The sequence below is a fragment of the Hyperolius riggenbachi genome, chromosome 3, assembly GCF_040937935.1.
Source record: "Hyperolius riggenbachi isolate aHypRig1 chromosome 3, aHypRig1.pri, whole genome shotgun sequence".
Lineage (NCBI taxonomy): Eukaryota > Metazoa > Chordata > Amphibia > Anura > Hyperoliidae > Hyperolius > Hyperolius riggenbachi.
This window is the reverse complement of record NC_090648.1, coordinates 412989012-413016900: the sequence shown is the minus strand read 5'-3', so window position 1 is coordinate 413016900 and position 27889 is coordinate 412989012. Positions and strand designations below refer to the sequence as shown.

Below are 27889 nucleotides of genomic sequence, written 5' to 3'. Positions count from 1 at the left end.
ATGAGGCTCTGCACGGAGAGTGGTCAGAAAGTATAGATGGTAAGTATTCAATACATTCGCAGTTGGGGAGCAGCACCTCACTTGCAATAATATAATCCAGGCGTGATCTAGAGTGGTGAGAGGCAGAAAAACACGAGAACATAGGTAGAGAGGGAAATTTATAGTGCCAGGTATCATATAGAGAGAGTATTTGAAGCATTCTGTTCAATTTAGTGGGAGCCGAGGTCTGAGAGGATACAGGCAACCTATCACTATGAGGGTACAGCACACAATTGAAATCACCTAGCCAGATAACAGGAAGATGTGGGTATTTAGCAATATAGTTTAATGTCTTCTGTATTACCTCATAAACAAAGGGTGGGGGAATATAGATCACAATTAGTAATATTGGTTGATTGTTTATCAGGCAATGCAGGAAGACATAACGACCTTGTGAGTCCAATTCATTACCAATGGGTACAAAGTGGACCCTTCTGGCAATAAGTAGGGATACACCACGAGACTGGGAGTTATGGGTAGCGTGAAAATACCATCCAATCCATGCCCTATTTTAAGATTGCAGTGTCGTATTATCAAGGTGGGTTTCTTGTAGAGCAACTACATCCACATTTAGCTTTTTAATGTAGTTTAAAACAACCGCACGTTTTATCTTGTCCCCTAATCCTCTGACATTCCAAGTTAAGAATGAGATTGCTTGACTAGCCATTCCCTTTATAAAGCAGCATCATTGGTAAGAGTATAGTATATCTGGTGTCTGTGTTGGTCCCTAAGCACATATCCACAGTTGTTCTCACATGAAGGATAAAGAACATAAAACTTAATAAACTATAATAACCGTTATAACCCAGCTCCTGGCCTTTAGAACTAGGCTGGAGCATTGTCCCTGTTGTGCACCTGTTGGTCAGCACCACCACAGGCTGAGGCCTGCTGAAATAACTCCAACAGGTCGCAGCCCAGCAATAAAGCGGCGGCGGTAACATGACCCGCAGCTGGGGGAGAAAGTAAAAGATCAGAACGAACATTAGAGTGAGGGAGAGGAGGGAAGCCCCCCGCTCCAGCAGTTAAACAGTAGCGGTTGTATAGACCCATTTAGCAGTGAGCCTACTATACAGTTTTGCAAAGTTAAATGCAGTTATAAGATTAACCCATTAGCATCCATGCGACCCTTGGCCCGAGTTATTATGGCATTAAGGTATACTTAATATACACCCAGAGATGGTGGAGTATACAGTTCCAGGTTTGTTTCATGCTAGGAGGATGTCAGAACAGGCATGATATAAGGCCTTGTATTCAAAAAGTGAGCCAGCGGCGGAGCCAGCAGCGGAGCAAAGTCTATGTCCATGGATGTAGATGGGAGGCTGGGCACACCACAGCACAGCGACTGTAGCTGGGAGGATCATGGTGGAGGAACAAGGTATGCATAATAGGTAAATGTTCGGCTATGTCAGCAGTGAGGAGTATAACACTTATGTGTCTGAGATAGAGGGAGTTTTCCTCTTGTTTATCCAGGAATCCGCTTCCAGTGGGGAGGCAAAAAAGAAAGTCTTACCATCATCATTGACCCTCATGCGAGCCGGGAAGAGCATAGCGTATTGTAAGTCCAGGGTCTTCAATTTGCGTTTCACCGCTTGAAAGCCTGCGCGCTGCTTTGGTGTTTCAACACCAAAATCTGGAAAGATTGATATGGTGGTATTATCAATTTGGATGTTACCTTTCTCTCTCGAGAGGCGTAATGCAGCATCGCGGTCTTGGAAGTGTAGAATCTTTGCAATAAAGGTGCGTGGCGGGGCCACCGGTGGGTCTACTTTTGCTGGCATCCGATGTGCTCGTTCTACTGAGAAGTTTGCAATGAAGGCCTCTCTGCCAAAGTGATCTACGAGTAGTTGCTCCAGGAAACGCTCAGGTCTGTCTCCCTCAGCTCTTTCAGGAAGGCCGACCAGCCTAATGTTGTTGCGTCGCAGCCGGTTCTCCATGTCCTCCTGCCGGGTAATCACCGATCGTACTTGCGTTTGCATAGCTTGCATGTCACGCAGTATATGCCTCGTGTCGTCCTCAAGTTGGGAGATTCTCTGCTCCGCAGATGTGACCTGCTCGCGGAGGGTTGCTTAGGTCAGCTCTGACAAGATGGATGTCAGCCTTAACCTCCTCCAGCTTAGTGGTGAAGGTGGCGGTAAGTGAGGCTTGCATAGCAGACAGAGCTTCTAAGATGCGGGCGGTTTCCGGGTTTGCTGGATCTCCGTCTTCTTGCTGGTCGCCATCTTGGGCGCCATCTTGGGCCTGCGTGCGGAATTTGTCTATCGGGCCTGTGGTCTTGTCTTTCTCCTTATCTCTTTTCGGGCCCATATTCAGCAACAGAGAGGTTCGGTAGGCAAACAGTAAAGTTTATGGAGTTGTATGTGCTCCAGGAGCCAAGGATGAAGAAGGATTAGGATTGCTGAAGCGGGAGCTCACCAGTCGTGCGTCCGCTCACATGTCCGTCCTGGCCACGCCCCCACCAGACAATAATTTAAGAGGAACTACAGTCAGATTTTCCCATCTGTTCTTGTAGATTAGTCACACTAGTATAAGATCTAAGGAAAAACTCTTGCTGTCTGAATGCAGGAGATAAAATTTGAGAGGACTTCTGTCTGCAAGCTATAAGGATTCACAATCTAAAAATGGCAAATAGTCTGGGAAAAGCAGTGTTCTGTTCAGATTTAACCAGGTAGTACCTTATGATGCAAGATGGCTGAGTGTGCAGTGGATGGGATTTTGATTTTTGAACAGATTATTTTATTTTGAGCTAGAGGCAGTTAGTATAATTATATAGGCAATAAGGAGTTAGTTTGTAAATATATTGCATCAGACTGTAGTTCCACTTTAGAGTGCTATTCTGGTCCAAAGTTGTTTTTCGTTTTCCTGAGTTTTTTTCTCCGAGTTTTCATCTCATTTCAAACCCTAGTGATATAGGTGCCATTTCAGAAAAAAAGCAAGTAGTTGACCTTTTGGCTTTAATGGCAAAAGACTCTGAAGAAGGTTTTTACTGTGTGCCTATTCAGAAGATACCATCCCTTCCTCCCCAGACTGTTGCAATAGAACAGTGATGCCCACACTTTTTCAGCTCACAAGCTACTTTAAAACTTACCAACCCCCCCTAAAAAATATTTTTTTTTGCAGAGGTAGCTCCCCCCCCCCCCCCCCACCCACACACCCACACACACACACCCACACACACACACACACACACACACACACACACACACACACACACACACACACACTTCCCAGCATAGACAGTCAGATGTGCCTCCAGTATTTGCTGCCCCCACCCGAGGGCATAGACAGCTACATGATCCCCGTTTAGCTTCCCCTGATGATGGACAGCCATATTTGCAAAACATGGGAAGGGTGTTTTACTCACCATAACAGTCAGTATTCCTCTTCAGCTCTACCGTCCACAGACTCATCTCTCTGACCCTGTGACTGCAGCACGGATAGGTGATGCACATCCGTTCACTTACTCCACTTAGGTGGATTAGTTGGCAGGCATCCACCGCGACTACGGCGTTCTCAGCAGCATGCACAACCTACCAAGCAGTCCTTAACGACTGACCGGTACAGAGGCATTGGGCACCCCTGAAATAGAACATACAAAACAGAGCCCAGGCTTAACTGAATATGAAATGCATATAAATATCAAGATTGGCAGTGAGAGCTAGAGTTCTTATTTAAAGAGACACTGAAGCGAAAAAAAAATATATGATATAATGAATTGGTTGTGTACTATGAATAATTACTAGAAGATTCGCAGCAAAGAAAATATTCTCATATTTTTATTTTCAGGTATATAGTGTTTTTTCTAACATTGCATCACTCTATAATATGTGCAGATTACACAACACTCAGCATTCAAAATGAGTCTTTCAGAGCAGTCTGTGAATTACTCTCCTCTAGCAGAGGAAAAGTAAACAGTTCAATTACAGTTGAGATAATAAAAGTCAGATAACAGCCCTCTCCACGACTAAGTTAGTCGGAGAGCTTAATAGCTTTTTTGCATAGAGATAACAAATGGAGTTTCTCAACTCTTCCTGTACTGGAAACAATTAGACTGATGTATCTGATCTTAATGTTTTTTTTCTTAGCTGTACTACACATACAAATCATATCATCATTTTTTTTTCGCTTCAGTGTCTCACATAGCAAAGAAACCAAATCCTTGACATTTCTTAAAGTGGCCACACACGATACATTAAAATGATCCGATTTTACGGTAATTCGATAAAAATGATTGGATCTCCCGAAAAAAAAATCGAAAGCTTTTTTTCATTCTACTGAAAAATCCGATCGGATTTCTCGTTTTCTTTGATTTTTATCGATACGGAATGCCAGATATTTTTCTTCAATCTTTCTAATGATTGTATGGAGTGTGTTAGATTGCCAATTTATTAATATACATACCCTACCAATTTTGTCAAGAGTATCCAATCATTTTTATCATAATTGGGGAAAAATTTAACATAGGTGTGTGGTACATTGGTCATATTTTTGAAATTATACAATCAGTCAGAAAAATTGATTGCAATTCTTAAATTGAACAGATATTTAAAAAAAATTGTATGGTGTGTGGCCACCTTTAGAGACATTAACCATTGCAGAGGTTATCTGAACTAGACAAACCGCTCAGAAAATGTGGTTGACAGCAAGTCAGAACTTGCCCTGTGGTCTTTGGCTGAGTCACTGAAACCTATGACAAAGCAGAAATAGAGCAGTGCTTGTCTTCTGAGCTATGGTGGTTATGAACTTGCAGATAGCGCAGTCTACCTCGATTAATAGATAAAAACAGAATGATTCTGGGATCTTTGTAGCGCTCAGTATTCAAACTTAATGGCAACTAGTATACCACAGATCACAGGGGAGTGATGTTTGGTTTGTCTGAAATCTATAGCTCAAGCTGATTCTAATTTCCTTACTTTCACACCTGTATCATATTTACACAATACAATATGGGACAAAACTGCATAAATATATTAACAAAGCTTGATTTGTTGTCGGGAATAATTCTGGAAGCTTGATTACCCCTGGCTCTTTAAAAAGAAAGGAGAAAAATGCTTATGATATTTATTTTTACACTACAAAAAAATACCCTCTGCACAGGTAGCCATGTGTATTTCCTTTTAAGCAATACCAGTTGCCTGGTTATCCTGCTGATCCTCTGCCTCTAATATTTTTAGCCATAGACCCTGAACAAGCATGCAGACCAGGTGTTTTCTGACATTATTGTTACATCTCACAAGATTAGCTGCATGCTTGTTTCAGGTGTTATTCAGACACTATTGCAGCCAAATAGATCAGCGGGGCTGCCAGGCAACTGGTATTGTTTAAAAGGAAACACATATTTCAGCCTTCATATTCTTCTCACTTTAGTTATCCTTTAAGCTTCTATATTCTCCTCACCAAATAATCACGCACAAGCCTTTTAAATTGGTGCAAAGGGCAGGGAGAAGTGCCCATAGCCTGGTAGCACTGAAATGTCCCTGTGCATCCTGTTTGTGATGACATGTGTGACATACATGTATGACAATGGTGACATGCTGGGACCCTGCGCTGTGTAACAGGTTAGGTTGCTGAGGAGTCAGTACAGAAAAAAAGAAAACAAAATGAATGTTAGTATGGTTTGTTCCACATGTGCTACAGGTACAAAAGAGACACAGAGAGCCCAATATAGTGTAGTATGCGGAGGGTAAGTTGGTACAATGAAATAGTGAGACAATTATACTCACAAACAAGGGTCACCGCTAAGGTAACCACTGTAAATGCAGGTGAGGAGACTAAACCTGTCCTCACTCAGGGTTAAGATGTCGCTCTCTGTAGAAAGGAAGATAGGGGTGGGTCCCCCTTCCACCAAGAGTGGACACTAATAAACTCGTGGGTAAACAGAGGCGCCAGCAGGGTAAAAACAATCGTTAAAAGTTTTTTAAAATATGCTGGGAGGCAGTGGTGGACTTACCTCCAAAGAGCAGACTAGACAACTGTCTGACATAAATAAATAATTTATTGGTACCCCAATAGATGCAACGCGTTTCGCAGGTCAAAGCCCGCTTCATCAGGCAGTAGGTAGGTGACAAAAACAGTAGCTGTCATACAATACGTGTAGCGCCTCTGTCTGTGCCTCCCAGCATATTTTAAGACTTTTAACGATTGTTTTTATCCTGCTGGCGCCTCTGTTTACCCACAAGTTCACATGTGCTACAGATTTGCATTAGCATGAATCTCTCTCCAGTGACTCCCACTGGACAATTTTTTATGTTGGGAATACACCATGAGATTTTCTGGCAGACAGAGGGTTCGATAGATAATTTCAGACATGTCCGATCTGATTTTCGCTTGTTTTTCTGATCGATTTCTCATAGAAGTGAATGGAAATCGAGGGTAAAAACAATTGAAAAATCGATCCGACAGTAAATCTGCTGAAAAATCTTCTGCTGAGTTCCTCCACATTTACAAGAGCTGTACCAGTTCAATAAAACTTTTTTTTTTCTGCTTAGTATTGCTTAACTGCTAATATATTTACATTTGTATTGCAATAATATTTTGTCTATTGTCCTTCCACACAGATTGTCCATTACAGTAGATAATGCGGCAAGTGAGGCAGAAAAAGACTGCGCAGCCAGAAGTAGGGGGAAGTCTATGGAAGAACTGGGAACTTCAGACAAAATAAGGCTTTCAGTGCTGAGCCAAAGCAGTGATCAGCTTTACCACATTAAAGGGTCCAGGCTGACAGCTCAGCCAGAAACTGCAAGCAGTACAGCTGTGCTCCATCAAGACAAGCTCAAGGCCAGTGCCGACAATGAGTCCGGAAGGGAGCCCAGACAAACAAGTACAGAAGATTTTCTGGTGCCTCATGGATCAGATGCTGCAAAGTCAGCACAAGAGAGACATTCCAGATCTCCGAGAGCAAGTACTACATCCTCACACAGACATAGTCATAGCAGCCCTTCTACTTCACAGAGTCCCTCAAAGGCTGCTGAGCTATCACTCCGTCTTCAGGCAGAAGATGAGGTTTTCTCACAGCCTTTTTACAGAGCAGTAAATGCTTCTAAAAGTAACCTTATGCACCAGAAGAATAACAGACCACATACTGCTGAAGAGAATCCACCATGCCACAAAGTCTTACCTGCCCATGTTTATCCAGACCATCAAGCCGTGAATACACATATGCTAAGGTAATGTCCAGAGCTATTACAATGTGTGCTGGGCTTCAGTGTCTTCAGATAGTCTATTAAACCCAAACCTCAATCCAAATAATGTGTATTTTTACTTTTGGCTAATGTGGTGAAGTATTGGAACCTCTTTCAGGTTTTTACTTCTCCCTTTGCTGTCATATAGGATAATTTTTTTTCTCACATCTGGTACTTGCTGCCCCAAAGACAAACGTTTTTCATGGAAACACCAGAGGTCTTCTGGGATAGGAAGTATGAAGGAAAATCTCCCTCATGGGGAAGCAGATGCGCAGAGAAACCCAACAGGGTTTAGCATTTACACTTTTTCTATCCAAAACTATGGAAACAAAAGGTATTTGCAGTTATTCAGATTGTAGTGAGCATATGATGTCTCCCACGATGCATCACTGCTGAATATGCAAATAATCCTTTGTTGTCCCTGTAAGCTAACCACACCTCCAGAACCGCTGGAATGCAGTGATGTGTCAGCTAGTTAATTGTACAGAGCCACAATAATTCAAAACTAATAAGAGTTTTCACTGGAGGTGGACAACATATTCACTATATTGTCTTGTAGCAATAGTAAAGTACCAAACTATTCCCTTCTACTATCATCACATGTTTAACTAAATTTTATTAAGGGCTGGTTCAGACGGACGTTTGCAGAGCGTTTACTGCCAGCGTTCGGGGCTTGGCGTTAAACGCTCCCATTCAAGTGAATGGGAGCGTTTGTACCAAGCTTTTATGGGCGTTTGCACAAACGCGGCGTTCGGGTCCCGATTTTCACTAGCGTTTAAGGAGCCCCTGGAAGCTACATGTTGCTTCCAGGGACGGTTAACCGCGACGGGTAATGTCCCCCTAGGGGAAGAAAAAACGCGACCGCATCCGAACGCAATGCGAACGCTGCTGAAAGCCTGAACGCATCACAAACGCAACGCCAACGAACGCGACGCCTCCAAACGTCCGTCTGAACCAGCCCTTAGGTTTTCCAACTTCAAACCTGCTCTTTAACTTATAGCCAGCTTTCTCTGCATTATATAATGCTTCCTTAGATGTATAGAATATACATATACAGAGTTTTGTTAAGAATTCAATAACACATAATGATTTAAAAGAAAAGTGAAGAGAAAAGAGTATGGAGACTGTCATATTTATCTCCTTTTTAGAACGAATGTCTGTTCTTTGATGCCTGATGATGTTCTGGCTGTTGAGTCACAGATGAGTAAGCATGCACAGTCCTCCTGACACATGCTGGAGACTGCAGTTTGGTTTGGCAGCACCTGGTAGTGACAACCATATGACTGCTGCTATTCAGTGAAAATAATGATTGGCTTTCTGTGTTATTTGTGAAATTATATCACAGGGCTGGTCAGTGCAGGGACAATCTAATCTATACGTTTGTGATCCAGTAGAGAAAACTTGGAATGCAATGCCGAAATTATGCAAAAGGAGAAGAGACCTTTCTTAGCCATTTTAGATTTTATTGCAGTCTAACTTCAGTTTAAAATGGTCACAAAAAGGATTGAGGCCTCTTGCACACTGCATGCATTTCCGATTCAGATTCTGCTTTTTAATCGGTTTTTACATCCGATTCAGATTTTTAATCTTCACTGCATGCTGCTTTTTCTGATCCGTTTTTCTGTTGAATGTATTCAGGGAAAATCGGAATTGAAAATCGGAATCGGAATCAGAATCGGAAAACGGATTTGCAGTGTGCAGGGAGCCTGAAAGTTTATTGTATGAATAGGTTAAAAAGGTCGAACTAATTCAGTGCAATATAACTTTTCTAATTCCCCCACTCAGTAGAATAATTTGATATGTTGCAAGGAGTTCTTGAACAAGGTGTGTTGTTTCCATGGAGTCCTCTCAACAGGTAAAATAAATCTCCTAAAGTGTACCAGAGACCATTAAATACAAAGAATTGATACTTCCTCCAGCCCCATAAACACATGAGTCCCTCGCCATCCTCCCATGGTCTGCCGTTCAGCGGCAATCAGCCCTAGCAACTGGCTCAGTCAGGTCCAGTCTGGGTTTTCTGCGTATGCAGAAGAAACAGACTGACGTGACTAAAGCAATTACCAGGGCTGATCGCGGCTGAATGGCAGACTGCAGGAGGATATGGAGGGACTCGCACGTGTTTATGGGGCTTAAGGAAGCTCCGGGTAAGTATCGATTCTTTGTATTTAATGACCTCTGGTTTACTATACATGAAAATAACACGTTGATATAAACAATTTTAAAAAAGATTTATTATTATTTGTCTCTGCTCAAGGACACAGTGTTCCTGTCCCTTAGAGAGCTAAAATATATGAAGACCTATTCTCTGCTAGGAAAGTATTTTATGGCTGTTTATCGGTGAGGGGAACTACAGTCTGACTGGGTCCTGACTGGAGAGAAACTGTCAGTTGCATAGCTGAAGGTTAACACAGCATATGTATTTGTATGCTTGCGACCGTACATACATGTCTATCTCTATCATTTCACATGTCATCATTTTCCCTTAAGAGGGACAAAGACAGTAGTAAGAACAATATAGTTTCTGTCCCTCAGAACTAGAATAAACATTTTTTTGTTGTGTTTGCAGCCTCAAAGCGAGTCTGCCAGGTCACAGAAGGAAACAAACAGTGGCCGAACATTACAGTAGCCATGATTACATCCATACTGATTTCTGTGTGCCCGTAGAGTCCCACCTGCTCTATAATATCAAGCTTTACCATTTTAAAGTTCTGCCATTAGACTTCTATGGGAATGGGGCTTAGCTGCAGGTTTGGATGTAAGGATTAGAGTAAGTACTATAAAGTTCACTGACAGATTTGGATCAAATTAAATATGGTTATTTACAAAAAAACACCTTCAAATATTTGAAGTGACCCTGAGCGGAAAATAGACTGATGAGATAAGCAATTACATGTTTCTTTAAAGAGGAACTCCAGCCTAAACAAACATACTGTCATTAAGTTACATTAGTTATGTTAATTAAAATAGATAGGTAATATAATCTCTTACCCACACTGTTTTTTAAAAGAACAGGCAAATGTTTGATTTCATGATGGCAGCCATCTTTTTGGTTGAAAGGAGGTGACAGGGAGCATGAGACACAGTTCCAACTGTCCTGAGCACCTCTCCCAGTTGCTAGGCAATGTGAACAACAACATAGGAAATCCCATCATGCTCTGCACAGCATCAGGGAAAAAAAAGCCCGGGCTTTTTTTCTTTTAGAATCAGAATCAGAATATTTTATTTCGCCAAGCACGACTGAGCCGTGCCCGGAATTGGATTTGGCAAGTACAGTGCTAGTGTGAAAAAGAACAAGACATACGATACAAATACATAGTAAGCAGCGGGACAATATAAAGGATACAGTTACAGCAATTGGATACATTTGAACACATATACATGTAGTGTGCAGCCGTGCAGTCAGGCTTCGTGCTACCAGTAGAGAGAACTAAGAGTTCAGATAGTTTACGGCTGAGGGGAAGAAACTGTTCCTGTGCCTTGTGGTCCTGGTGTAGATGGATCGGAATCTCCAGCCTAAGGGAAGTCGACTGAAGAAGCGAAAGCCTGGGTGGGATGGATCATTGGCGATTTTACGAGCTCTGGAGTGCAGTCTAGAGTTGAAGATTTGGTCAAGAGAGGGGAGTAGTTTCCCGATGATTCTCCGCGCTGATCTGATGATCCTCTGCAGTTTGTGTCTGTCGCTGGCGGAGGATCCAGCATACCAGACCAGGATGGGTGGAGCTTAGCTAAAAATGGGTGGAGCTTCGCTAAAAATGCAGCTAAAAATGATGCTTTGGTATGAAAAACAAAGTTCTGATGCTGTGAAACTGTTAAAGAAACACCAAGCCTTTTCTATTCTGCTGAGTAGATTTTTAGTCCGGAGGTTCACTTTAAGGTGGCCATAAACTAGTTAATTTTTGTACCTCAATCGGTTATTATAACTGATGAATCGAATGGATCAAACATTTGATGTAGAATCAATGCTTATAGGCCGATATTCGATCGTATTCTTAAAATTAATCGATTGAGTATGTTGGGTTATTTCAATCGATGGAACAAGAATCGAGAGCTTTTCATTCTGTATTTGATCGTAGTTTACTCGCACTGATTCATCAAGGTGCTTATTTTGTGATTGAAAATAGCCTCCAATCGATTAAAACTGGAAAAATGGAACAAAAATCGACCCTCGTGTATGGACAAAAAAATCGATTCATGTTTGACCGATTCATTTATTTTAAAATCGATTCAAAGAATCGATAGGTCAATTGATCATCCTATAATCGACCAGTGTATGGCCAGCATTACTCCTAAAATTGACTTTTTTAGAATCTCCCAGCAGTGATGGGCTTCCGTGTAGTTATGAGTTCGCAGCTACTTGGGGGTCCTATGTGTATCTTTCCCCTCACATGCAACGTATGTGACTCATTCCACCACTAACTACCGCACTTCCTTCTTGAAGCCGGAAGGAGGAAGTGCGGTAGTGAGTGGTGGAAGGCGTCACATGTGAGGAGAATGATACGCATTGGATCTCACAGACTTCTGGGTAAGTTAACCCCCGTTTCCCGTGGTCACACCTCCATTCTTTAAAATTTCTAGTCTGAGTAGCTAGAAACTCGTAGCTACTCGGAAGCTCATCCCTGTCCCCCAGTTTTATTTTCTGTTTAAAAGTTAAAAATATAGGTTTTATCTCACACAGTTTTTCACACAGTTTGACATAGTTCTAAGCCAAAATCTATGAACTATTCACCTTCATCTATTCCCTGCACTCAGAATCAATTATTTTCAAGGAAAGAGGCTTATGGCTGTGATTTATCATGTTATGCTGTAGTCTGACTAAGGAGAAACTGTCACTTTTAAACACGTTCAGGAAGAAAAAGAAAAAAAGGCTCCCATCTCTGCTTGTCACGTGACCTGCAGAGACAGGAGCCACAGGGAGAGACTGTACAGCGGCTACAGTGAAAAGAGAAATAAGGACATGTTGTTACCCTGGATAAAGGTAAAGTATGCCCCTGCTCTGCTTTATAATTACAGGGTTCAAGTTATGCCCCTGCTCAGGTACCCTTTAATACTATGAGAACATGCCCAAGTAGCACCAGTTTCATAATGACTGCAGATAACACTCTCGGCTAATAAAAGGTACAGCATATGCAAATTTGCATCTGCTTGCCAGAATATGTAAGGTTCAAACTAACTGCACTGCTATGCCCTGCAGGAATGAATCCATGCAAAAAAGTTTGCATATAAACAGGGATGCCGCATGTAGGCCTCCCATGCCCCTAGGAAAAGGAAGCCAGCACCCCAAGCGCACTAGTTTCCCAGAAGCACCGCAACAGCACTCCATAGGTGGGGGAGCAGAGAAATGCAGACCCCCCCACCAAACCCAGCGCCTGGTAGAGCCGTCCTCAAACACTCCCCAAAGGAAAGAATCGCTACACATTGCAAACTTCATCCAGCTGCTTGGGGGTGACACTACCAGGAAAGAGGAGCAGGGGGTACCCCAAACCTGTTGCTGCTTGAGGACGCACCCGGGGGGGGAAGGGGGGTTGGGAGGAAAGCACAGGCCACTCTCCCAAGTGCTTCTATCATCCAGGAGAGACACCAACCACCTTCCTTCAATAAGAAAGAAATACAAACTGCTTCAAGAGTTGCATTGTATGTGCTCATGACCAAGCAGCACCTGTTTGAGGTATCATAAGCACATACCATGCAACTCTTCTGAAGCACTCATTAATGCTGAAGGAATGGTCACAAATGGAGGGGGGAAGGTCTATATGATGTAATATTTATATCATACCATTATAGGTTTGAAAGTGGGGCCTGCTCTAGCCAAGTCAGAGCCTGCCAGTTATGTGACCATTATTTATTTAGGTTTCTATTTGTCTCTGGATGGGTGTACCCAGGGGTCACTCTGTCCACAATTGTATTTTTTTTAATTTTCTTTCTCAAATTACAGTTCCTCCACATTCCTACTGTAGTTATAGAAGTATGATCAGTCCATTACAGAACAGACACGGATATATTTTAAAAAAAACTAGCATGTTTTCTTCATATGAATCTGCTTGTTATTTTTTCTGTGATTAATTTTCACTTTCTTGAGTGTTAGAATCAGTCAGGGCTGTCCTAGGATACTGAATAATGTATGTGTGCTTTACTGCAGTTTGATAAAAGTTCATATTCGTATGATTGTATTATCTGGTGTGATTTGTATACCTTGGTTTCTAAGTGACATGTGGTTGTTTTCTTCAGCTTGGCACCCTCTGAAGAAGATCTTCCAGAGTGTGATAATGAAGTGAGAGCTTATATGGGTGACCTTTGGGAAAGTTCAGCAATCAGAGAACCACCTGTCCTTTCGGCAGGATATCAAGAAGTTGAAGCTGTAAGGGATCACATAAAATCCCCCTATTTTCCATCCATGACCAACGTGCAGAAAGAGGAGCTGAATCCTGACCCGGTGAGCCAAGTGATCACCACACAGACAGCCTGCTCTTCAGCTGAGGAACCCAGCCACACTGATGAAGCTATCAGGCAGAACATGGAGGCGACTACCGACAGTGAAGACTCTGCCACAGAACTCTTGGCTGGAGTCACAGTGAAAGCTTCTGCTGAAGAAAGGTGTGCAGAGCTGGTTAAAGAGATCATAGCTAAAGACAAATCTCTGGGGCACATTCTGAAACCCCTTCCAGTCCGGGAATCTGCAGTCAGTCTCATGCAAAGCCTTTTCAATGTGAATATTTCAGTACTGGATAAAAACAGGGATTGCAGACCAAAGACAGACAGGTAAGCACTTTGTGGGCTTCTGCTATGATGTGTTTTTATTTTACTTGTGCTTGCTTCTTTCTCTTCATTTTCAACATCCTTTTGGAAACTGATAGCCTCTGAATATGTACAGACATAAATGCAGTATCACATAAAAGTGCTATAACGATCCTGTTCCTGTTGTTTTAAATACATTTTCTAAAACAATCATTGTATGAAGTTTCAGGTCACCTAAAGTGGCATAATAGACTGAGATGTGGGGCATGCAGGCATACTGAGGCTTCAGCATCTAATACTTCATGGTAATGGGATCTGAGGACACCAGTGCAGATGTCTAAATGTACAACTTCCATTAAAGCCCTAGTTCACCCTCCCAGATACTATCCTGGTTAGTAAAGGTGAATAGATTAATGTGTTACTGTACTCAAAATGTTCTTATTTGATGCAGGAATTCCAGATAAATCAGCCAGTATCATGACCCAGACCACAGAATTCTGGGAGTTTCTGCTTGTGCACTGATCACACCCACCTCCTCCCTCTGCTCCCTCTTGTGGGCAGCTCTGCATCTACAGAGTGGCAGGTGCCCCCTCCCACCTTCTTCCTGAGCACTAAATCTGGGGTATGATGGGATAAGATGGCATGGGGGTAGGGTGTGGCCAGCTCATAGGCTGCTATGTAGCTTAAGCAAGCTGTAAACAATGCTCACATCGGGAAGTTGGCACCATAAACCTTGCCAGCCATGTAATATAAAAATTAATAATACAAAATGGTTTATGTGCAATGCAACAAACTTTGCACTTTGGAAAGTTATATTACACGCAATATCAATAAATATCCCCACAAGCCTAAACTAGGATTTTAAAATCTAAGAAGTGATTGAGTTAATATTGTTCACCAACAGCTGAAGTATGAATTGTTAGCGGACTAAACCTCTACGTTTTTACGTCAAGTTCACCACATTAGAGGTTAATGTGGTTTTTAGGTCCTTAAAGAGGAGCTGTCAGCCATACTATCTCAGGAGGAAAACACATATAAGTATATAAATACTTGCTCTACTTCCATAACGTATACTGTATATCGCACTGTCCACGTTTTTGATTTTAGTGATTTTTCTACAGTAAAAAAGAGAAAAACCTTCTTGGCATTTCCACTTTTAACTGTGGTTATTTTAAAGCCAAGCCTGATGTAATTTCCTCCCTTACTCTCCTCTGCCTGATTTGCCCACTCTTCACTATAGAAAGTGCATTGTCTCAGCATGAGAAATACTGTCCAATCAGAGAGGAACAGAGGTGTGGGAGGGGAAAACGGGAGGGAAAGAGGCTTCAGCCAATCAGGCTGCATTAGTTCAGTCTGAGGGAAAGTAGAAAAGCAAAAAAGGACAACCCAGCATGCCCTGCAACTTCCTTTTTGTGTACCAAACTTGTGTGTACCAAATAAGAGTCAGGTAAACTGGGGAATGATCATTTATTAACAAGAAAAGTAATAATGATTTTAACTTTTGGATTGCCTGGTTGGCATCTTTATTATTTGTTTACCAGATAAAAATAAAGAATTGATTTTTTATTTTATTCCCAAAAGTTACACTTTAAAGATATAAGGTAACAGTAACATGATGGAGCCATTCCAGAGTGAATGGGGACAATGTCCTGTTTGTGGGAGCACGCTAATGGGGTCAGCTGACCAATCCCAGCTAGGAAGGGAAAATTGAGGTCATAATATTCTCTGCATTGCATGACTGTGACTGCATAGAACTTCCACTGGTTGCATTTCTTTAACTAATGGGCACACAGTCAATGAAATGTGAGCAAACAGTGAGCTGAAAATCAAAGTAATACAAATCCCAGAAGTGACTAATGTTGTTTCTAATTATAGCCACAAAATGTGGCAAAGAGTCAAGGCTCTGAATGACCAGACCACCCCTGCTTTTAACAGATACATGTTTGGTATTGTTGGAACAGGCTTTCTCACCTGGGGTTTTTATGCAACCTCAAAGTCACACGTTTCCCTGGTTACAGAGTCCACAGGAGAAGGTGTCTGTTCATCTGGTGGAGTGCTAAATTGTAATGCTTACCTGCTGAGCACCTGCATGTCCTGTTTACATGCTGTCTACCCATCCATATTCACTTACTACCGGATGAAAGCTATGTGACTGTTGTGTCACATGACCACTGCATTGGTATAATGAATGGGTATGCAGGAGGCTGAAACTCCAGATGGACTAACAGTGAGTAAAGAGGGGCATGGTGAATAACTAGAACCATGATGATCATGAACTAGAACCTTGATGATCATGCTTATCTCTATCAGTGGTGACACCACATGAAGAAGGCCACTATAATAATAGGCTCCAAATCAGGCAGCACTATAATGGTGGGGATAGTATGATGAGTAGCATCAGTAACAGGAGCATTACAATAAGGAACTCAGTAACACTATGACAGGAAGCACCATAATAAAGGGGCTTTATAACAAACAGCAATACAATAGGAGCATTCTAATAAGAAGCACTATTAGAGGGGCAGTGTAATACAGAGCACTATTATAGGGGACACTATAAATAGTAAGCATGGAGAGTAAAATATCAAGTGATCTGAAATCTGCATCTACTTTGTATGGTGCTTCTCAGCCAATTAAAGGCACAGTGTACAATGACACAAGACTTGGGAGCTTGCTTACCTGGAAAATAAGAAGGGTGGCAAAAATAAACCCCTAAAACATATGAACATTGCAGCACCTGATGTGGGGCTACTAAACCAAATAAAGGCACAGGGTGCAATAGATAAACTTACCTGGACAAAAAAAAATAATAAAAATAATTATATACGAGTATTTAAAATCAAAAGTAAAAAAAGACATTAAACACTGCATAAAGAGTGAGGAGGGCAAGCGCTCTGAAACTAAGCAGCACCTGGGTTATATAGGGTTACAGGAATGGGCTGCTCAGCCAATTGAAGTCACATGTTGTGCAATTGGTTTGGTGCTGAAATCCAACTTCTGTATCTCTTCAACTGAAAAGAGACATTGGTTCCACATATTGCAATACAAGTTGGCAGGAACACCATGTGCAGGCTGTCTCATGTCCCAACCTCTCTCGATAATTATCCAATTTTTGGAGCAAGTATGCAGTGTGACTTGGGAACTAGTTTACCTAGAGACTGAGGGGGAAAAAAGACATTTGATCATTGCATCTAGAGTAGAAGGTCAAGCGCTCTGAAACCGAGCTGCTACTATTTATATGGTACCTCTCAGCCAATTAAAGACACAGTAGGCAATGAGACTTGGAAGTGAATTTACCTGTAAAAAAATAAACAACTTATGAACTTTGCAACATCTAATAATGCATGGCTTTAAACACATTTGAACATTGCATGAAGAAATATAAGGCTATTTTTCCATTAGAGTGGCACATCTGTATCTGCATCAGACGAGGCACCTGGGCTGTTGTGAATATGCATTAGATACTCCTTAGCCGTGCCATGCATGGCTATGGGGATTTGCATGCTTGATACAAATGAAACGCAGCAGGAACTTTTTTTCCTGCACGCAAATTTGGATGCAGCCTTTTGATTTAAATGGGTTTGTAATATCACATCCAAATTTGCATGCGGAGAAACAGACCCAAATAATGAAAACTTAACTCCAGTAGCACTATAATGGTGGGGTAGTATAATAGCAATCCCTTAAACACTTGAGGACCACCGTGTTAAACCCCCCTAAAGACAGGCCATTTTTTTGCTAAATTGGCCACTGCAGCTTTAAGGCCTAGCTGCAGGGCCGCACAACTCAGCACACAAGTATTTCCCCCCCCCCCCCCCCCCCGCCTTTTTTTTCCCACCAACAGAGCTCTCTGTTGGTGGGGTGTGATTGCTCCCTCAGTGTTTCTTTTTTTTTTGATATGTATAAATATTTGTTGTTGTTTTTTTAATGAAATTTCCCTATTTATAATTTTTTTCCCTAACTCACTCCCTTGCCCCAGCCAGCCAATGATGGCGATCGGCTGTCATAGGCTTCAGCCTATGAGAGCTGATCGCTCTCCTGTGTCCCAAGGGGACAGCCGTGTCACGTGGCTGTCCCCAGTACAGCGCTGCGGTAGATCACAGCGCTGTACTATGCTAATAGACGGCGGTTTCGCCGTCTAACAGTCTCCGAGCAGCAATCGCCTCTGGGAGACTGAAGGCGGAGCGGAGCTCCCATCGACGTGACGCGGTCATTAAAGAGAACCCGAGGTGTGTTTAAAGAATGTTCTCTACATACAGAGGCTGGATCTGCCTATACAGCCCAGCCTCTGTTGCTATCCCAAACCCCACTAAGGTCCCCCTGCACTCTGCAATCCCTCATAAATCACAGCCGTGCTGTGAGGCTGTGTTTACATCTGTAGTGTCAGTCTCAGCTGCTCCCCCGCCTCCTGCATAGCTCCGGTCCCTGCCCCTGTCCCTTCCCTCCAATCAGCAGGGAGGGAAGGGATGCAGGCGGGGACCGGAGTTCTGCAGGAGGCGGGGAGAGCAGCAGACTGACACTATAGAGATAAACACAGCCAGCTCTGACAAGCTGTTTGTCAGCAGCGTGGCTGTGATTTATAAGGGATTGCAGAGTGCAGGGGGACCTTAGGGGGGTTTGGGATAGCAACAGAGGCTGGGCTGTATAGGCAGATCCAGCCTCTGTATGCAGATAATATTCTTCAAACCCACCTCGGGTTCTCTTTAAGTAGTTAAAGGACAACTGAAGTAAAGGGTATATAGAGGCTGTCATATTTATTTCCTTTATAAGTTGCCTGGCAATACTGCTGATCTTCTGCCTGTAATCCTTTTAGCCATGCAGCAGATCAGCAATTTGTGACTTTATTGTCAGATCTGACAAGATTAGTTGCATGCTTTCTGGCGTTATTCAGACACTACTGCAGCCAAATAGTTCAGCAGGGCTACCAGGCAACTGGTATTGTTTCAAAGGAAATAAATATGGCAGCCTCCTTTAAGTAGGGGGCATTGTAAAATGGGGCAGTGTAATGAGCATACACGGGAGGGATAAGATGGCAGAAAGGTTAAGATTTTTACAATCCCAAATTCCTCTAGTATTTTAGATATGAAAACTGTAGCAAATAGACAAATGGTCATCATATTTTCTTCAAGTTTAAAAACACAAAATGGTCCCTCCCTGCCTCCAATTTAATAATGGATAGATAATTGATTTCCCTTTAGAGTCTTAACACATTGCAATTACCTTCATATATCCATTTTAGGTCCACAAAGATGTATGCATTGCTGAACTTGTACCTCTAGTAGAGTGCTGATTACATCATTAGCAAGTATCTACAGGCAATATTGTACAGTGCCAATGCTTGGTGAGCTTTATAGCTTATCAGAAAGTTTATTTTAATGTAAAGGAAATATGCCTATTTATAGGCTGTTGATTCAAATAGCTTGTTTTGTATACAATATCTGTATTTATATCCAGTAGGGTGAATACTGAGGGCATGTCAAAGTCCCATTCCAAGACAATGCTGCTACTGAGGAGGGTGTCTGGTGAATGCCTGGATGAAATAACATCTAAAAAGGTGAGTCTCAGGACAGGTGTAATGAGAATGACTTTTTTTAACTTAAATCAATAATGCCATTTTCTTGATTTTTTTTTTTAACGCAATTATCCCAGTTCAGCCATGTACTGTGCAAAACTTTAGCAATTTTTTTTTCATCCTGCTTACCTTGTTTAAACATGCATATTTAAATACAGCCATTCACGACAAGGTTGTCGCCTCTCTTATTTGCACTTCTTATTGTACCTTTAGCTATACTAATTTGTAACAATCCTGAGATACGTGGTATCCTCTTGGGGGAAAAAGATGCATAAAATTGGTCTATTTGCAGATGACCTGATAGTATGTATTTCTCGCCTTACTAAATCCATTCTTACTCTTCTGAAGCTATTAGACCATTTTGGTAGAATTTCAGGTCTGAGAGTTAATCCCACCAAATCGAAAGCTCTTAATATTTCCTTACCCTCCAATTTAATGCAAGCCTTACAGGACACATTTGAATTCGATTGGGACCCTTATAAACTCCCTTATTTAGGGATCAATTTAACTAGTTCCTATGATACACTTTACAAACATAACTTTCCCCCGCTTGTCAGGGAGCTCATGAGGCTGTTGGAGTTCTGGAAGAGGTACTCTATATCTTGGTTGGGCAGAATCGCCGCTATAAAGATGACTTTCCTCCCTAAACTGCTGTATGCATTCAGGTTGTTGCCTATCCCCCTAGCCCCTACATTCTTTAACTCTCTACAAAAGAAAATCAATGATTTTATATGGGGGGGGGGTAAGAAACCGAGGTTTAATAAAAAAAAAAATATATTTATTAAGATCAAATGGTGGGATAGGGCTACCTAATATTAAATATTACTACAAAGCCGCACAATTGGCATCGCTCACTAATTGGTGTCTCGACAATGCACAACCCTCCTGGGCTGAAATTGAAAATCACCTCATCTCCCCTTTTAGAATAGATAACCTTATTTGGCTCACTTCCGCTCACCGCAGTAAGCTCTCCAATCCTATCAATAGCCATTCATTACACATTTGGGACAGTTGTAAATACTCTGGCCGACTAATGTCCCCTCATAGGCCTCTTGTCTCTTTCTTAGGCAACCCTGCTTTTCCAGCAGCCTTACAATCTTCGAGTCCCTATCAATGGTGGAAACAAGCTAATCTACACAGGATCCATGACCTACTCACAGATACGGGAGTTAAATCTCTTGCCTATCTTAAAGAAAAGGCAGCGCTCGTCACTTCTGAAATATTCCACTACATGCAAATTTCTCATTTTGTCAAGCAACACACCACTGACATTGAGATATCCCTTGGCAAGACGTCCTTCGAGAATATATGTGCCACTGATCCCCAATCTCCGGGAACTTTCTCCTTAATTTATAAGGAATTATCCAAGACCCAGTCACAGAATAAACCCGACTACATAATCAAATGGGTGAGGGAACTAGGTTTGCTAGTGGAGTATACTGACATGTCAGATATTTGGACAAATATTCCCAGAGTTTCTATAAATTCGGACCTTATAGAGGTAAATTACAAATTGCTTTTCCGTTGGTATCTAGTACCGCAGAGGCTAGCTAAACTTAATTTGGGGCACTCGGGAGAATGTTTTCGGGGATGCAAAGAACCAGGTACTTTTTGCTCATATATGGGGGAACTGTAAAAAAAGATCTGGATGAGAGTCTGCACGTAGGCATCATCCCTAATTAGTGCTCCAGTCCCCAGGAATCCCCATATACACCCTACTTGGGTGCCCGTATCCAAACTTCTCTTCCACCCAGAATGTACTTATTAGATATATTTTTACTGCCACTAAACTCAACATAGCAGCGGCCTGGAACTCCCAGTCCTTATCCTTTTGACTCTATTAAAAATAGGTTGGGTTGCATTCTTTTTTGAGAAATTGAGAGCTCGGTTAAATGATTCTATGGAAAAATTTCATAAAATATGGGATCCCCTCATTTTATACTTCTTGGACCCAGAACAAAACAGAATGGTACACAGTTGTTGAGACCGGTAACTGGACTCTGAGCCGTTTAGGCTCTCTATATCAACGTTGTAGATCAGAGGCACTCCTCGTCTTGTTCTTCTTCCTTTTTCTTTGTCTTCTTTTTCCCTTTTCTTATTTCTTTCTTTTCCCTCTAATCAGTCTCTTTTTTTTTCTTTACTTTTGTTTTCCTCCTCTCTACTCCTCCTCTTCCTCCTTTATATTTTTCCCTCAAAACGTAATTTCTCACTGATGTATGGTTGTAATAGCTTCCTACACATGCTCCCTACATTTAGTCAAAAGGAGTTCCTAATCCCTCGATTTCTTCAGACTTATCATAGTAATTGACACTATCGTGTATCAGTCCCCAACAATGCTTTAGACTGGTAACATGCCTGACCTCGCTGGAGGCTGGGCAACATTTGCAGCCCATATGATAATTGGCTTGAGTTGTCTCCATCCAACCATATTTGGTGTAGTGCGCAGATGGATGACCTTCTCCGCAGTGTTATCTCTTTGTTGAAATGTCCCCTCACCCCCCCCCCCCCTTAAATTTAAATGTATCCTTAAATTTCATTCCTCTGACTTGGTGTAACTAAACCTGTAATAAATTACTCTCCACCCGCCATCAGAGGCTATTTCATTGTACATGCTCTGTTGAGTGTTTAAGCAATTTGTTGCACTGTCAGATTTATTTTCTTTTTTTATGTACTGCTGAACTCTACCGCTGTACCTGTACTTTTCAGTATTTTGAACTTTTTTATAAGTTGTGTATTTTCCCTTTACTGAAAATTCAATAAAAATGATTGAAAATAAATACAGCCATTCAAATGTGTTCCTTACAACAACAACAATGATAAAATGCGATCCCCTGCAGATAATTTATGCAAGAAAGTAGGAGTCTGTGTCCAGGCCATACCCAGAGCAGAATCATTCGCCAGGCAATGTAGGCAGGTGCCTGGGGCCTAGTGGGTGTCAAGGAGCCCGCCTGCCACCTTCTCTGACCTCTTTACACTTCAGCTTACCAAAAGTACCACAAAGGGGCGCCAAACATACTACCTTGCCTAGGGCCCCATTACATTGTAATCCATCTTTAGCCATACCCCAAACACAGTGCTGCTGTTGCTTTGATTGCAAAGACGTGCAGTTTGAGCTTAGTGTCAGTTTTGGAAATTCAGAACTGGCTGCCAGTTGTAATGAAAACATAATTAATTATTAGCTACATTAAATTGCAACAAGAACATTGTACTCTGATCTAGTTTTTTATCATTTTTTTTTAAGTTGAATTACTGTTAAAATTCTGTATTTCCATTATACCCTTTTCCTCATCCAAAACCCCAGCTACATCCCAGAGAGATTCTCACACCCAACTCAGACAGTAATGACTTGTCCGTCGGGTCTTCGCCTGTCTGATGCTTATCTTTTGGTTCTATCACATCCCAGACGCAAAACTGGTAAGCAAGCGGTTTCTGGAAACAGACTTAAAGTGGACCCAAATTAAAACTACAAGATTTCAGAAATAAAATCTATTTTCTAAATTATAATAATAAATAGCAGCCTTTTTTCAGCTGCATGATGACAAATATAAAATATTTTACATTTATTGGAGGACCCCCTCCCTTCCTTTCATATTGCCGGGACAGAATCCGGCAAACTGGTGGAGTAGGTGGTGTCCAGCAAAGGAGGAATTGCTAATGGCTGCCACCTGTATAAACCTAGTTATGAAAAGAGAAGGTTGAAAAGCATGCACTGAAATGCTCATAGGCTTGTAAAGAGTGTTTATTTATCTTTGTATGTGTCAGAGTGGTGCAACTAAATATTTTGAAGTAAAAAAATGTTTGGTTTGGGGCCGCTTTAAGGTGGCCATAAATTCATCAGTTTTCTCATTTGATTCCTTGCAGATTCTATTCATCTGCTGGGAATCAATTCCCCAAAATGTCAGATCGATTTTTGATTGATTTTGAAAAATCGATCAAAAGTATTGATCAGACAAGATGGAAAATTTAAAACAATTGGGAGTGGGTCTTTGCACTGCATCAAATAGTGCAATGCTACAGTTCAATCGATTTTCAATAGATTCCCTGCTGGAATCTATTGGAAATTGATGTGCAGTGTATGGTAGGAAACAATTCCTTCTGAATCAATTCTTTTCAGGAAGGAATTGATTGTTTTGGAACATTGGGTGCACATTTATAAGTGTATCGCCAGCTTTGAAGTAGACCTGAACTGCCATATTTATTTCCTTTTTAACGATAGTAGTTGCCTGGCAGCCCTTCTGGCCTATTTGGCTGCAGTAGTGTCTGAATCACAGCTATTCTAGTCAGACTTCAGTCAGAAACATCTGATCTGCATGCTTGATCAGGAGCTATAGCTAAATGTATTAGAGGCAGAGGATCCACAGGACAGCATGGCAATTTGCATTGTTTAAAAGGAAATAAATACGGCAGCCTCCATATCCCTCTGATTTTAGGTGTGCTGTAATTCAACCTCCATAATCTGCATAGCGATTTTAAGACCGTGTCTAAAAATATACTACAGGCAGTCCCCTAATTACAAACCGGTTCCTTTCCAGGAGATTACTGTAACATTTCGCCACAGATATATTTAATACAAGAGTAATGTATAATTTGTACACAGACAATTGTGTTTGTGTCTCTGAAGTATTGTAACTTGAGTTGTATATCACTAGGGGACTGTCTGTAGATGTAGAAGATCCGCTTGGCAGCCAGTGAACTAGCATTCCAGGTCTCTTTTAAAGTAATTCAATTGATTATCTGCAGTTCTCCTTTAACTCCTTTAACCAGAGGTTTGTTTTATTTTCTTTTTACACTTTCTGATCACTGTGATTGGCTCACATTGATCAGGAGGTCAGGAGCCAATGAAAATAGCTCCTGATTGAGTTACGGAGCTCTGCTGTCTTTAGACCGCAGAGATTAGTGCCGACGGGGACGCCCTATTACCTCCCATGCTTGGGGTCGGGCAGCGTTAAAACTACATTGCATCAGGCGTAGGCAGCCACAAGTGCGGCATAGTTCTAACTACATGCTGTCCTGAACCAGTTAAAGTGACCAACTGTCCACCTCGGTAAATGTTCTAATTGTAGATTTTATATTATTTCAGCTGGAACTCATTTCCAACTTAAATTCACAACTGGAGGAATTCTTTACCCAAAGGGAACTACTTCTGTTAGAGATCAGTGAAAATGCGGTTCAGGGTAGAGATCTGGAGGACGTGGTGAAGGAGGTCTGTAAACCCAACGAGTATGAGCGCTACATGATGTTTATTGGTGATCTGGAGAAGGTGGTGAGCCTACTCTTCTGCCTGACCACCAGGCTTGCTCGGGTTGAATATTTTCTGAGTAAAACTGATGAGAATACAGATGCTGAGGAGATGGTAAGCTGATGTGTTTTACAAATTATTTCTGAAGCGGATTATAGTGACTGAAACCAATGCTGTCTAATAGAAGTCTATACCCAACACTTCACCATCATAGCACACAAATATGCACCTACTTTGTTGTAAAGGTGATTGTCCTTATTTTCTGTTTAATGTTCCAACACTGACAAACCTGCATTGGACTGGAATAGAATGTATGCACTGTATAGGTCCTGTGAACATTGTATGCCAGTATAGAGTTTATGCATTACGCTACATTAAATGGTGAGAACGGTGGGCTTATTCTCTGTTATTTGTACTAATATCATTAACACAAATGTGAAACATTTTCCAAAATAAGTCAATAACAATCCACATTTAATAAATAAAACCTGATTGGTTGCTATGAACAACTACTTTGGTTTTGCTCTAGATTTATTTGCATCTGTCTTTAAGCCACATCCTCCACCTCCTCGCTAGTTTAGTTGAGACTGACTATTTCTGACTATCTTTATGTCTGCACACCAGATGCCTCTGTCAGTCACTGCTTCTCTCGGCTGTTGCATAGGCATGTTCATAGCTTCAAAAACTGTATGCTCTGTATGCTGTCTGTACATCTTAGCCTCTATCATCCTCTTCTTCATTTGCCCTAAATTTATTTAACCTCCTTGGCGGTTCAATTTTTCCGCCAAGGAGGCTGCATTACACTTTTTTTTTGTAATATTTTTTTTTTGTTTCATGTAGCTACCCGAGTGGTAGCTACATGAAACACCACTAGAGGGCGCATGTGTCCCTCTAGTCCGATCGCCGCCGGCAACAACGGCAAACAGGAGATTGCGTATAGAACGCGATCTCCTGTTTGGCTTCTCCTGTCGCCATGGCTACGATCGGAATGACGTCATGGACGTCAGCCGACGTCCTGACGTCAGGCGCACCTGATCCAGCCCTTTGCGCTGCCTGGGAGTGATTTGGTCCGGGCTGCGCAGGGCTCTGGTGGGGGGGCCTCTTCCGCCGCTGCCTGCGGGCGATCGCCGCACGGCGGCGCTGATCAAGCTGTACGCGTGGCTAGCAAACTGCTAGCTGCGCGTACAGCACTTTACAGAATTTAAATCGCCCCACCTGGGGCTGAGATATCCTCCGAGGCGGCTTACCCCGTGTCCGGCATGGGGTTACCTCTAAGGAGGTTAAGAATCAAGGAATACTTTTAGTCAACACTCTGACCTTATTCCTTTAAAGTATACCTGAGATGGGGCCACATAAACAATTTATACATACCTGGGGCTTCCTCTGGCCTGATCACTCCCTTGTCATCCTCAGTCGCCTCCTCGTTCACCTGCAACTGGACCTGGAAAATCCTCCAGTCAGGACTAGTTGGCGCAGGCGCAGTCCGGCCAGGTGTGCTCCCCCGTCTTGCTCCTGCCACCAGAAGCACTCCCGGTGAAGTGAATGCAGAGGGAGTGCACATGGCCAGGCCCTGTATGCGCAGTTGGCCCCAGCCCGGAGGACTTTCCAGGGCCAATTGCAGATGAACGGTAGTCGGAGGATGGCATGGCAACGATCAGGCTGGAAGGGGCTGGACGAAGCCCCAGGTCTGTATGTTTTGTCATTTTAACCTCATCTCAGGTTCCCTTTAAATATTGAGCCACATACATGTCACTAAATAGCTTAGTTCTCTATTCTATAGCAAATTGATGCCAGTGTTTTAGGCATTGCAGTGTATTTTACTGTTGCAGTGAAACATCTGCACACAAGTGGGCAGTGTTAAATCAACATAAGCCTGTGTAAAGAGAATCTGCTGCAGTTTGCACAAGATGCAGGAAACTTATTCATTACTTTGGAGTTTAATAATCATCTTTAAGAGAACACATTTCACATAAATTATAATCGTTATTTTTCTGTCTCCACACGTAACAAAACATAGGCCAGCATCAGGATATAACTGTTATGTACAACGGCTTCACCAATATGTTCTGTGAAATGTAAACTTAGTACAAGCCAGATTTCTCTGGCTTCTTTTCCTCTACATATCATTTACATAACCAAACCATTTCCAGTAGTTTTTAGAGAAAATCCATACATTTTAGACAGGATTTCTTGTTTGTCTTTTTTTAATCAATTTATAGCACACTATATAAAGACAGGCATTTGAGCCAGGTTAAAAATAAAGGAGTTGATGCACTAAACTGCAGTAGTATTGCTGTGCGCAGACAGCACACAGCACAGCAATACAGTATTACTGTTACTACCAGCATGTCTGACGGCATTATGTCCAGAATGCCCCAGCCGGAACAGTGAATAGTGCTAGGATACACAGGATTGCCTATAGTCCATTGTTCGGCTTGCATGCGCAGTATGTAAATGAGTTGGTCGTTTATCTGTCCGGATGTGTGGATGTACAGGTCGTGCGGTACGTCAGGTTGTGGGGGTGGTTGTGTGCACGTTGTGCGCTTGTTGGACATGTGTATGTAGCTTGAGACAGGACATGAGGCCGTTTCTCACCGCTGAGAAGCTACACCGCATGACAAATGCTGACACGTGTGCAGTTACAAACACTGCCGTTTCTCTGCGTGAAATCCCAGCCAGAATGTGTTCAGTGGTCGGCAGATTAGAGGCTGTCTGATGCCAACCATGCACTGCAGCCAGTGTGAAAGAGGCCTTACACCACGGCACGTTTCTATGGTTATTCCTTCCATAGGCCAGAATGCAGCTCTGTAGCCAGCCCAGCCCCTGTGGCCAAGGTGTAATTGAACTACATTGCTCTCTGAGGAGAACGCAATTTCTTTGCGATTTATGCCGCAGCCACACTGGTGGGGCTGACTGCAGAGCTGGATCCTGGGCTATGAACCCCTTGATAAGGCAATGTGCAATATAAGTAACATGCATGCACTATTTTCTCAAACCTGTCTGTCCTTGTGACTCCTTGATGGTACATGGTTTGCAGGCAGCGTCAGCTATGCACAGGTGGGGTCATTAGTATCTCAGTTAGGTGGATTCCATGTAGCAGAGACATTAATTACCCCACCAGTGCATAGG

General features: G+C 42.2%; 1 protein-coding gene and 1 long non-coding RNA gene across 6 annotated transcripts in view; one reads left to right on the top strand and one right to left on the bottom strand.

Annotated features, from left to right (window-relative positions):
• The window catches only part of LOC137564101 (uncharacterized), a 142571-nt gene that overhangs the window by 68656 nt on the left and 46026 nt on the right, over positions 1–27889 (bottom strand). Inside the window, exon 2 of the long non-coding RNA XR_011030515.1 lies at positions 3401–3615. This is a non-coding gene — a long non-coding RNA (uncharacterized lncRNA). The remainder of the gene's footprint in view (positions 1–3400; positions 3616–27889) is intronic.
• SHROOM1 (shroom family member 1) overlaps positions 1–27889 on the top strand; it is a 217279-nt gene that overhangs the window by 186053 nt on the left and 3337 nt on the right. For 4 of the 5 annotated variants that reach the window (XM_068277467.1, XM_068277465.1, XM_068277469.1 and 1 more), the window contains 4 exons: positions 6594–7202; positions 13443–13973; positions 19404–19503; positions 24602–24874. In XM_068277467.1, the coding sequence (XP_068133568.1) occupies positions 6594–7202; positions 13443–13973; positions 19404–19503; positions 24602–24874 (1513 nt within the window). The remainder of the gene's footprint in view (positions 1–6593; positions 7203–13442; positions 13974–19403; positions 19504–24601; positions 24875–27889) is intronic. The other variant, XM_068277468.1, reaches the window with a different exon arrangement.